General features: G+C 41.8%; 1 protein-coding gene across 1 annotated transcript in view; it reads right to left on the minus strand.

The window, feature by feature from the left end:
* Positions 1-12479, minus strand: part of LOC120940503 (terminal nucleotidyltransferase 4B-like) — a 1128146-nt gene that overhangs the window by 831192 nt on the left and 284475 nt on the right. The window contains exon 4 of the mRNA XM_040353420.1: positions 3975-4021. Coding sequence (XP_040209354.1) covers positions 3975-4021 — 47 coding nt within the window. The remainder of the gene's footprint in view (positions 1-3974; positions 4022-12479) is intronic.

A 12479-nucleotide genomic window follows, 5' to 3' on the forward strand; every position in this document is an offset into this window, starting at 1 on the left:
AAGCAAGAGCGTAGAAGGGCGGAAGCCGCCTGGAAAAGAAGCTCTTCAGATGAGAACCTTATCGTCTACAAAGCAACAACAAGAAAATACCACAAAGAAATCTTCAAAGCCAAGAAAAACGATTTTTCCGAGGCTATCAACAGCGCCCTTAATCGCCCACGCGAACTCTTTAAATTGGTCACTCAGACCATGAATCCAAGATGTCTTGAAGCCCCCAATTCGGACTCACAAGAATTTTGCAGTGAATTGTCGGATTACTTCATTAATAAAATCGAGGGGATCCGACAAAGCATTCAGCAAAATAATTCCCCCCTCAACTCTCCCCGTAATGATTTACACAATACCTGCAGTAATTCACCACAACCAGGTAAGTTCACGCTGGAACCTATCTCTATCCATGCCACTAAAAATATCATCGGTACTCTGCGTAACAGCACCGCGCCGAATGATATCATCCCCACTAAACTGCTGAAGGAATGCGCCGACATCCTGGCACCTCCTATCACGCAGCTTATCAACCAATCCTTCAGGGAAGGCATAGTGCCCTCCCAGTTGAAGGAGGGTATAATTCGACCCATCTTGAAGAAACCCAACCTGGACCCCAAGGACCCACTCCACCGTCGTCCAATAACAGGTCTAAATGTACTCTCAAAGGTAATGGAAAAAGTAGTGGTACAACAGCTGCAACATCATCTAGATACCCACAACCTACTTGACCCATTTCAATCGGGATTCCGGCCTGGACACGGGACAGAAACCGCATTGCTCAAAATATGGGATGACGCTCTCGAGGCCGCAGATGAAGGAGAATCTTGTCTTCTGGTTCTGTTGGACCTGAGCGCAGCCTTCGACACAGTAGACCACAAGCTTTTATTGACTCGGCTAGCTGAAGTAGCCAGAGTCGCAGAAGGCGATTTATCTTGGTTCTCTTTTTTGGAAAACCGATCGCAAATAGTGAAGTTAGGACCTTTCACTTCTGAGAAACGCACGGTATCGTGCGGAGTCCCTCAAGGATCCCCCCTGTCGCCGGTGTTATTCAACATCTATCTTCGCCCTCTTTTTGAGATTATTAGCAGTCAAAAACTGCTCTACCACTCATATGCAGACGACACGCAACTATATTTCCGCATTTGCAATAAAAAGGATCATCACCTCAATCTAGAGACATGCCTCTCTTTGATAGAGGACTGGATGACAAAGAGTTATCTTAAACTCAACGGAGAGAAAACAGAACTTCTCCTGTTTCACGCCAAGCGTATGAATCAACCTACAACAACTTGGACCCCCCCGCCCATTCTGGGCAAAATCATCACCCCTAGCGCCAAAGTCAAAAGTCTCGGGGTCATCTTTGACTCTCACATGACATTGGACGCACAAATAGGGTCAGTAGTCAGCGGATCTCACCATCTGCTGCGCCTACTACGCAGACTTACTCCTTTTATTCCCAAGGAAGACATAGCGGTCGTGGTGGGAGCTATTGTAAACTCAAGATTGGACTATGCAAATGCCCTTTACCTCGGACTCCCCAAGTACCAAATCGCTCGTCTACAAGTCGTTCAAAATACGGCCGCTAGACTTGTGACTGGGAAAAAACCTTGGGAATCAATCTCACCTTCACTGAGAACCCTTCACTGGTTACCAGTAAAAGACAGAATCACTTTTAAAGCACTCTGTCTAACGCATAGATGTATCTATGGGAATGCTCCCCATTATCTATGCGAAAAAATAAAAGCTCATAAACCCAATCGCGTTCTGCGTTCCACCAATCAAAATTTCCTCCAGATACCCAAAGCCAGATACAAGTCCAAAGGAGAAAGGAGATTCGCGGTCCAAGGGCCTAGACTATGGAACGCTTTACCAACCAGCATTCGGTTGGAGGAGAATCACTTAGCATTCAGGAGAAAGATCAAGACTCATCTCTTTTGATACCAAAGGAGACAGGAACAACAAGCGCCCAGAGGCGATTAAATTCGCATGTGCTGCGCTATATAAGTTTTCATTCATTCATTCATTCATTCATTCATTCATTCATTCATTCAAGGGGAAACATATTACATATTCTCTGGGAGTGCAAATCCATTCGCAGTTTTTGGCGCAAAGTTTTTAAACTGATTTCCTCAGTAACAGGTTTTTTTCTTAAACCTTCCCCTCAGTTAGCACTACTCTTTCTCAACATTCAAACTATCCCCATTCAACTTAAGAGCATCGTAAGCCATGTCCTCATTGCAGCGAGGCTTACGATCACATCTAAATGGAGGTCCACCTTAGTTCCGAACATCAGTGAAGTCATTCAACGGGTGCAGGAGCAGTACTCATATGAAAAACATTTTGCTGCCCAATCCCACTCAGTAGCGAAATTTCGTGACCAGTGGGATTCATGGACATCTAAATTCCAGGTATAACTAGGTAACTAGGTAATTAGTCCACTGAGCAGTCTCTTAGCTCTGTTTATTCTATTTTTTTCTGAAATATATGTGCTAGCAGTCAGGCAAAATATAAATATAATAGCTATTCACCCTAGTGTCACTCTTGAGGTAATCTCTATTCTCTTCCTCTTCTCTCTCTTTCTATTTCCCTAGCTATCCCTCTCTTTCCTCTATCCTTCCTTCTCCTCCTTTCTTCTCTCCCCATTCTTTGTTTGTTTTTCCCTTTTACCCCTTTAGTTTGTTGATTATAACCCTGGTTCATTTCTTGGGTGCTATATTAACGAGCAACCTACATACTGGGTTAATTTCCATTGCTATACCACGTGTGGTATAATTCAGTTCACCGGATAAGAGTTATGGTGGCAAGATCTATAGTTCTCTTGGGGTTCATGCTGCCTCCCATCATGGGAATTTCCAGAGGGGAGGTAACGCCCACATTTAGCAGTAGGGCGTGCTTCCTCATTTACCTATTAATCGTTGGGGGTCGGTGTGACTCTATGGTCAATATCTTAATACTGTGTTTTTTTTTGTATTATCCACACTACTAATTTGCGCAAATATCCGTTGGTTCTGCATTGACAAATGTTGAGAAATTGTATGCACCTGTAAAGATAACTGCAATTTTTGTACTGTCACTTTTTTTATGAACCAATAAAAACCAATTGAAAGAAAAAAGGTATTTAGCAGTTTATATTTACTAAAATAATTGCATTTCCATGTACTGTGGGAGACCAGATATAGTGAATAATGCAGGGTTCTGGGTTTAGTAACACTTTAAAAATAGATATAGACTCCAGAGTGACATCATTTTGCCCATGTACAAATAAGACCTCACCTGGAATACAGTTCACAAAGAGGATATCAGAACTGGAAAAAGAACACAGAAGGGCAACCAAACAGATACGAGGCATGGAGGTGGTCAGCTATAAAGAAACATTGGATGAATTTACTTAAGACGCGGTTATTAAGGGAGGGTATGATCGCCATCTTTAATTACATAAGTAGCCTATACAGTCGACTTGATAGAGTCGATTAATAAACTTGCTTTTTGGACACAAAAAAAAAAAAAAAAAAACTTGAGTCATTAATTTCCAGATGATTACAGAGGATAGGGGGCTATCTTTACAATCTGGTGGAAGAGGGATTTAACCTTCACATACGGAAAGGCTTCTTTACAGTAAAAGCTGTGAAGACGTGCAATTGACTCCCTTAAGAACTAGTTCTGTTCAGCTCCAAGAGTATATTTTTTCATTTTCACCAGAGTTCAGGTTAAGGTCTGTTCTATGGTAGGTTATGTGCAACTGTGCTTTCCTTGTCACCAGTAGGAGGGTAAAGCAATCATAGAAATTCCAGAAGTTAATTTTTTTTTTATTAATTTTTTATTGTAAAAAGTTCATTGCATGTTTTCAATAGCAATTCTTGCCCACTTAGTTTCCACACCAATGGATACTGATAAACGGTTTAGTTATGCTTTTGAAGAACTCCATATGACAAACAAAAATATGTCATGTCATTTTAAGTTGAAAAGACAAAAACACTATGGCTCACCTTGTTGGCAGATAAAGACCTGTACTAAAACTTCCAAAGATCTGGACCTAAAAAAATTGCAGAAAGTAAAAAACACAATGTAAAACAATGCAGAAAGTAAAAAACAAATGTACCGTAATTTAGTCATGGGTCGGATGAAAAAATAAATTACTTATATACAAAGTGAACCTCATCAATGCAGTAGCACAGAGGACAAGAGGAACCCCCTCTTGTATAAACTCTTACCCCAGAGCGGTAAAACTACAGCATATAGTAATCAATAGACAGGCAATCTCCGTAGGTGTCTCCACTCACTCCTAATCAGCCAGGCTGGTTACTCAGTGATAACCGTATAAAGAAAGAAGGAGCAGACATAGCATAACTCAGTTTTAAAACTTAATCGTAAAACACTTAAATCCATCCAGATGTACACTCACATGAAACATAAATCAATCAGCTTTGATCACAATACAAGGTATCAGACCAGTGTCAGTAACCCGCAGACTCCCCTACCGCATGCTGCTTCCCATGTTACCTAGGATTGCGAGGATAGATGTCTCCGCTCCTGACAGCGCCTGACGTCAGCACGTGCGTTACTTGGCTCCACCCTGACTAGTTTTGTCGTATAGACAGCATCTGAGGGTGGAGACAAGTAACACACACACTTCTTTTATGCACCGAGCGAACGCCCGTGGCCAATACCAATTGGCTGTGTGTTCACAGCTGGCTGTTTCTATGGCAGCACAATAACAGACTGTTCACAACTTCAAATTGCTACAGTTTCTAGGAGGTGAGCTTGACCTATAGCGCAACCGTCCTTCGTGAGCCTGTTCCTGCCAGCATAGAGAACACAGCCCGTTCATAGTCAATCTTTCTATTGAAACAACTAGAAGCGATCTAACTGCATATCGCAAAACACAGCCGGTATTTACAGACTGGTTACTTAGCAATCATAATTGCAAAAATAATTGCCCAATCCCGACAGTGAGTGTTTGTCATGTAAATAAAAATCAAATATTCCTAATAGGCAAAAAACATTCAAAAGACATTAATACCGGCAAGGGGAACAATATTAAGAAAAAATATGAGAATAATGCACTATATATATATTCGTAAAGCAGTATACCGTCTTGAAACCAGTCACTGTATACATTGTGACAGGAAGTCAGGTACATCTGTGGGTGTTGTCACTGACGGGACATACATTTCTGCCTTGTTTAGACGATACACAGATTGTTATCGGGCGTCGGCTACAAATGTAGCTAGAGGAAGGCTAAAGGCCATTGAAAAGCTTCAGCTGTTTAGAATAAAGCAATCAAGGCCTTCATAAGTAGCCAGAGGATTGCCACTTTGTTGCTGGATCATTCCTGAGGCTTTGAGAGTAAGGAAAGCAGCATTTAAAAGTCTCCTGAGAAGCTGAGGAGACCATTGATTTTTCTGTGTGATAAAAATCAAGAGACTATTGTTGTGTGCTGTATGACCAGCACTGTCTACCCAGCAGTAGGCTGTGTTAGACTTCATAGATAGGTTCCTGTGTGGAAGGTTCCTGTGTGGAAGGTAGACGCCCAGAGTGGCTAGGATTTATTTTATGTTTGATTTTGTTTATGCTGTTTGAATGCTTGCAATTGTTTTCCAGCAAGATGGAAAAATAAACCAGAAACCTTGTTTTCAACCGTCTTCGACTGCCAGTCTGTAGAAATTCAGTGTGTGGTGAACCCACCCAGGGGGTCACACACCCCGCTACCGAGCTAACCCCTCACAACATATAAATATAAGATATTAAATGAATAATAATAATAATAATGATAATAATAATAATAATAATAATAATAATAATAATAATAATAATAATAATAATAGCTATACCTAAAATTCATAGCTATGCTTAAAGGGCATATCTCAACATAGCAGGTAATGATCCTCTGCCGGATCTGTAGTTCCCAATTATAAAATCCAGCATAACTGCATATAAGGAACAATCAAAATTAAATTCCAAATTAAACCTAAAATTGCATAAAGATTAATCTTGAAAAGAGATAATGAAAAATATATGATAAAATATTAAAAACACTGATCACCCATTCTATGACCGTTTAAGATAAAAGGTATTAACTATATCAGACATCTTTTGACCCATGTTAACAGTGCTAGTCAATTTAACCCCGTAAGTTTTCCCGGGGGGACATTATCTAGAGGCCCTTGATCAATCCATCAGGGCCAAAAATAGATATTAGTAACATGGGTGATCTAGTGCAAGAAAATCAAATCGAGCCAGGAAAGGGAGGAGTCTAGGTATGGCGCGGACGGACTGGAGGAGTAGCTAGATGGAAGCCCTCGCTCTCCAGCCCAGCTCGGACCCAGGTAATGAGTAGTGGCGAGCTTTGTCCCTTCCCGCATCAGAATGCCCCCCGCTCTGCTACATGCTGACCCCGTGGTGAACCCCACCTCCCTCTCCGGCCGGATCAAGGACCTATAAAGAAAAGCACGGACGGAGCGCTTACCTGCTCAAAGGAGGTTGGTCTGGTGGTTGGATCGGCAGCGGGGAGGAGCGGCGTCTGGACGGTGCACGGAGGGGGACCCAGCGATCTGTGCAGGGCTGAAGTCCTCCGTAGCATCAGAGGGGTCACCAATAAGTGAGTGGGTGTGCGCCGGTGGGTCGTGTGCCCTAACATATGGACCGCAACCCCGCACAAGGAGAGTCAGCTGGTAAGAGGGAGATGCAGCACCTCGCAGCCAAAGTAAACCAGATAAGCAGAAAACAAAGAGCATAAAATGTGTCTGTGCCCTGTACTCCGAATATCCTCAACAGAATGGTAAATATCAGAACTACTGCTCCAGTCTTACCTTCCTCTCTAAGAAGCACCAAAATGGTGAGTACACTGTATTGCATTGGGCAGCACAGTGGTGTAGTGAGTAGCACTTTCGCCTAGCAGCAAAAGGGTTGCTGGTTCGAATCCCAACCACGACACCATCTGCCTGGAGTTTGCATGGGTTTCCTCCGGGCCCTCCGGTTTCCTCCCACACTCCAAAAGACATGCTGGTAGGTAAATTGTAGGGTTGTCCCGATACCACTTTTTTAGGACCGAGTACAAGTACCGATACTTTTTTTCAAGTAGTCGCCGATACCGAATACCGATACTTTTTTTAAATGTGTCCCCAAATGCAGCCATGTCCCCCACATATGCAGCCATGTCCCCCACATATGCAGCCATGTCCCTCTAGCCATGTCCCTCACATATGCAGCCATGTCCCTCTAGCCATGTCCCTCACATATGCAGCCATGTCCCTCTAGCCATGTCCCTCACATATGCAGCCATGTCCCTCTAGCCATGTCCCTCACATATGCAGCAATGTCCCTCTAGCCATGTCTCTCACATATGCAGCAATGTCCCTCACATATGCAGCAATGTCCCTCTAGCCATGTCCCTCACATATGCAGCAATGTCCCTCTAGCCATGTCCCTCGATGCGGCGGCGCGATGCGGCGGCAGCGGCGGGGGGGGAAAGGGGGGGGGAAAGTATTCTATTTAGGTATCGGGGGTATTTGCGCGAGTACGAGTACTCCCGCAAATACTCGGTATCGGTCCCGATACCGATACTGGTATCGGTATCTGGACAACCCTAGTAAATTGGATCTTGTCCAAAATTGGCCCAGTATATATATGTATATCTGTGTGTATGACTGTGTGTCCCTAGCGTGTCAAGATCCTAAGGGGTAAAATGACCGCACCAGCAAAGCAGACACTGGCTGGAAAAGCGCCCAGAGGCGATTCAGTTCGCATGTGTAGCGCTATACAAGTCATTCATTCATAAACTAAGAGGAAAAGATTGCGGGGACATCCGATATTAGCACCAAAGAAATCAATAGGTATATTGTTTTGGCATAAGTACAGGGAGTGGGAGTGTTCTGTCCCTTCTATATATTGTTTTGGTATAAGTATCCTGGGACATTAGTTCTTCAATAGTACCTTTATCATTGTTCACTGGTAGTTTTCACTGGGAAAATTATGGTATATTGAAACTACGCCTGGAATTTTACTAGCTTCCTGTGTTTCCCCAGAATTTGTATCATACCTCATTGTCTGCAGCATGCCTGCGTCCTAGCAGCAATTAGAACTAAACACTGATAATACACCGGCAAAGTTAAAGCACCACAATTTACTACAGAAGTATTGAAAGCTTGCTTCGAAGGTCAATGTGGTTAAACAAATACTAGAAACCAGTATAAAATACTATTAAATAGTAAAGATCTTTCTAAAGAGAATCAGATTGTATTCATATATACTTTTGCCGGTAAGCGTTTTTCTTATATAAAGAAATCTGACACAGTGAAAATAAGGAATGGGGAAACCATGAAATATGATTTGATTAAGGTCACTACTACAAATAACAGTGCTTAAATGGTGTTTAAAACTTGATATATTGGGACGGAACAAGGAGGAAAACTGCACTAACACAAGAAAATAGTCCCAAATAAGGGGCAAAATATAGCCTTGTGGTTGGACTGTTTCCACGGCTGTTTTCACGGCCGGTTTGTGGTTTATTGAGCGCTGAAGTTGTCTTGGTCACCCGGGTCGCTATCTCCAGCCCCTTTTTTTTTGTTTTTTTAATTATTTTTTCCCCTTAGATTGTTATGTACACAGACTCATTAGAAGATTGACAGACGGAAGCGTTAACAACGTTTAAAGGGGAATATCTATTGTATACGAGCTTTCCTGACGGGAAACTGTGTGACTGTGAAAACTGTGTCCCCCCACTAGACTGGGTTTACAGATACGAGGTGTCTATGGGGAGTTGCCCATAGTTCAACATAGAAGAGAGGCCACTTGGGTTTCCCTCTTATTTCCCTCCTCCCCTTTTTTATTTTTTCTCCTTTCAGCATTGAGATACACAAAATTACATATAGAGCGTCTATACCCCCAAACTAAATTTCTTATAGTCTTATGATATAGATTTTCGATATTACCCCTCCTTACTCAAAGTTCTAAGAAAGTAAAAAAAATTCCCAGCAGCCACCCTCTAGGTCCCTGAGGCCCAGTAAGAGGTACGAGTTACAAACTGGACTACTGTGGGAACTGGAGGGGTAAAGGATGAGTACAAGGGGAAAAGAAGTGAGAGGAGGGGCAATCCCAAAAGTCCCCCGGTTAAGCCAAAGCCCGGGTCCGATGAATACATTTGTGTCCTACGGTGGAAACGGAGACAACCAGGCCACGGAAAAACAACTAACTGTCAAAAGTAGCCAGATAGAAAAGGATAAGAAAAAAGATAAGAAAAAATTAGCTACTAATATACCTGTTGATCAAGAAACACTCTCAGAGTCTAGAATAGACCAGGAGGGAGAAACGGAACAGAGAAATAAGGACGAACCTCAAGACAGGGCACTATTACCAACAAAAATTTAAATTAAAGGAATGTTTGCTGTGTTAGAAAGATTACTTAAATCGCAAATGAAAATAACGGAGAGAATTTGGGGAAAATGTTGGAAAGAGTGGAAGAGGTAGAGAAAAAAGTAGATCTCAACGTAACCTCAGTCAAAAAATTAGAAGAAAAGCATTAAAAATGAACCAACGAGAACAAGCGTACAAATTAAAAGATCAGGAAAACAGAGACAGAAGGAAGAATATTGGAATACGTGGAGTATCAGACACATCACAGGCGGAAGACCTCCCAGAAATTATAAGGAAAATCTGTAATCCAAGAGAGAGAGAAATGGCCTCCCCATTAAGAATAGAACGAGCGCATAGGATAAGAAGACCAAGAGAAATATCACAGGACAATCCAAGGGATATCATTGTGCGATTTGAAAGTTGGGAAGAGAAAAACCAACTATGGAGAAAACTGAGAGGCAAGCCGCCAATGGAATATGACCAGCATAGCATTCAAATATATCAAGATTTGTCTCAAGAGACGCTAAAAAGAAGAAGTCTAAAACCATTACTAGGAGTTTTGCAGGAACATGAAATTCAGTATAACTGGGGGTTCCCAGCGTGCCTGGTCAGTAGGAAAAATGGGGTCTCGGCAAGACTGAGGTTTATTGAGGAAATACTAGAATTCTGTCAAAAATTGGATATTCCAATACCAAATAATTAACGAAGATGTTCGCCGGTTGAGAATGGGGGGGGACCGGGCGGGGGGGGGGGTTGGACGGGGTGGTGGGGAAGGGGATAAAGATGTTCAATATAGTAAGCTAAAAGAGCGGGACAAGGAGATGGGGGACCCTGAGAGTACTCTTTCACCTTTGCCTTAGGAATAGGGAAAAGGAGGAGATCATGCCAAAATAGAACTCCACCTTAGTAAGAGGAGCAAAAGAGCGCCAAGAGCGCCAAGAGAAAAGGCTCCAAATGAAGACCATAGGGTCAAGGTACGACCAGGAGGAGAGGGGAGGTGGGGAAGGGAGGGGGTGATGGGAGGGGGACTCGGATCTGTATACCTTATAACAAAAAACACACACCTGTTTGAAAAACTGAAAAAAAAAAGGGGATAGAAAGACATGACTAACATACATTTTATAACATAATGTGAGAGGCCTCAGCTCCCCGGAAAAAAGGCATACGGTATTGAGGTGGAAAGGTATTCTGCAGAAATTGTCTTCTTGCAGGAGACACATATTGCATTGGATTCCAATGTTAGACTCTATTCTCGGGCAATCCCAACCTGGTACTATGGGGACTCTCCAAAGAAGAGAGCAAAGGGGGTCGCCATAGGAGCGGGGAAGAACATTTCTTTTAAGGTAGAAGAGAGGAAAGTCGACCCAGAGGGTCGATATTTGTTTCTGAGAGGGGTCCTCCAAGGGAAAAAAAATATACGCTTGCAAATATATACTGCCCTAACAGGCACCCTCAAAAATATCTTAGGGGGATCCTGAACGCTCTTTTGGATTTTAAACAGGGCGGTGTAATCCTAGCAGGAGATTTTAATTTCTCAATGGAACACCATCTTGATAGTATGTCCGGTGCACAGAGGCGAGAAACCAAACAACTTTGAATACTAAGAAAAAAAATGTTTAAACCAACAATTAATAGATCCATGGAGGATCACACATCCAAACAAAAAAAGATTATACATACTACTCATCTGTGCATGGAACATAATCAAGATTGGATTATATGATGGTAGACCACGAGCTATTGGAAGATATAGTGAAAACCTCAATAGGTTTAATAACAATTTCAGACCACGCTCCGAGAATAGTGAAAATAAGATTTAAAGAGATGGAACAAAGAAAAAAAAAGTGGAATCTAAATGAAGAACTTAGAGGACATAGAAGTTAGCAAGACAGTAAAAAAATGATCTGGAGCAATATTTTATGTTAAACAACACATCGGACGTAAGCGCTGCTACAGTATGGGAAGCCCACAAGGCATACAATTAATTTCCATAGGAGCAGGGAAAAAAGATAAGAGAATTAAATATGAAAAAAAATAAAAATTAAAGAGTATCTAGCAGAAGCTAACCTGCCAAAGATATCACAAAATGATATTGAATCCCTTGAGGATCCAATTACTCAGGAGGAGATTTATAAAGCCTTTCAGGAAACACCAGTGGGTAAGAGCCCATGCCCTGATGGTTTGCCCATTAAGTACTATAAAAAAATTAGAGATAAAGAACTGTTGGTCCCAGAGATGTGCAACTACTTTAATAAAATCGGTGAAGAAGAAGAAATAAGAAAATAATCTCTACTTGCCAATATTTCTATTATTCCTAAATTAGGAAAAGATGGAACTTTGTGCTCCAACTATCGACCAATAGCATTGTTGAATGCCGATATAAAGGTTTATGCAAAAATATTGGCAACAAGGATAAAAAGTTTAATGCCTGAACTGATAAATGCAGATCAGGCAGGTTTTGTAAAAGGCAGGGAAGGGAGACATAATAGCATAAGAACCATATTGTTATTACAGCAAGAAAAAAAAAAGAAACCCCCAGTCATACTCATGTCAATAGATGCAGAAAAAGCATTTGACAGAGTCGACTGGGGGTTCATGATGGACACACTATGAAGCATAGGTCTGGGACCTAAATATATGAAGTGGGTTAAAAATCTGTATAGCCATCCGACGGCTAGGGTGAAGGTCAATGGGAGTGTGTTGTCTGTGTTTGAAATGAAAAACTGAACCAGACAGGGTTGTCTGCTCTCACCCCTCCTATATGTAATAACACTGGAACCACTATTAGCAAAAATCCGGGAAAATCCAGACATAGAGGGTGAGAGTGGGGGGAGATGAACACAAGGTGGTGGCGTACGCAGATGACATACTCCTATATCTGACCAAACCTAGAGTTTCATTGCCCAATGTTATAAAGGAAATAAAAAATACAGGGAATTTTCCAACTTTAAAATAAACCCGATAAAAACAGTAATCCTGAATCTGGGTATAGACAAAAAAGAAGCAGAAGAACTACAGAAAGAATTTCTATTTACTTGCGAAAAAGAAACGAACATACTTAGGAATAAAAATTTCACCTACAGTTGAAAAACTTTATTTGGCCAATTTCGTTCCCTTAATCAATGAAATTAAACAAGATT

The sequence above is a fragment of the Rana temporaria genome, chromosome 5, assembly GCF_905171775.1.
Source record: "Rana temporaria chromosome 5, aRanTem1.1, whole genome shotgun sequence".
NCBI lineage: Eukaryota > Metazoa > Chordata > Amphibia > Anura > Ranidae > Rana > Rana temporaria.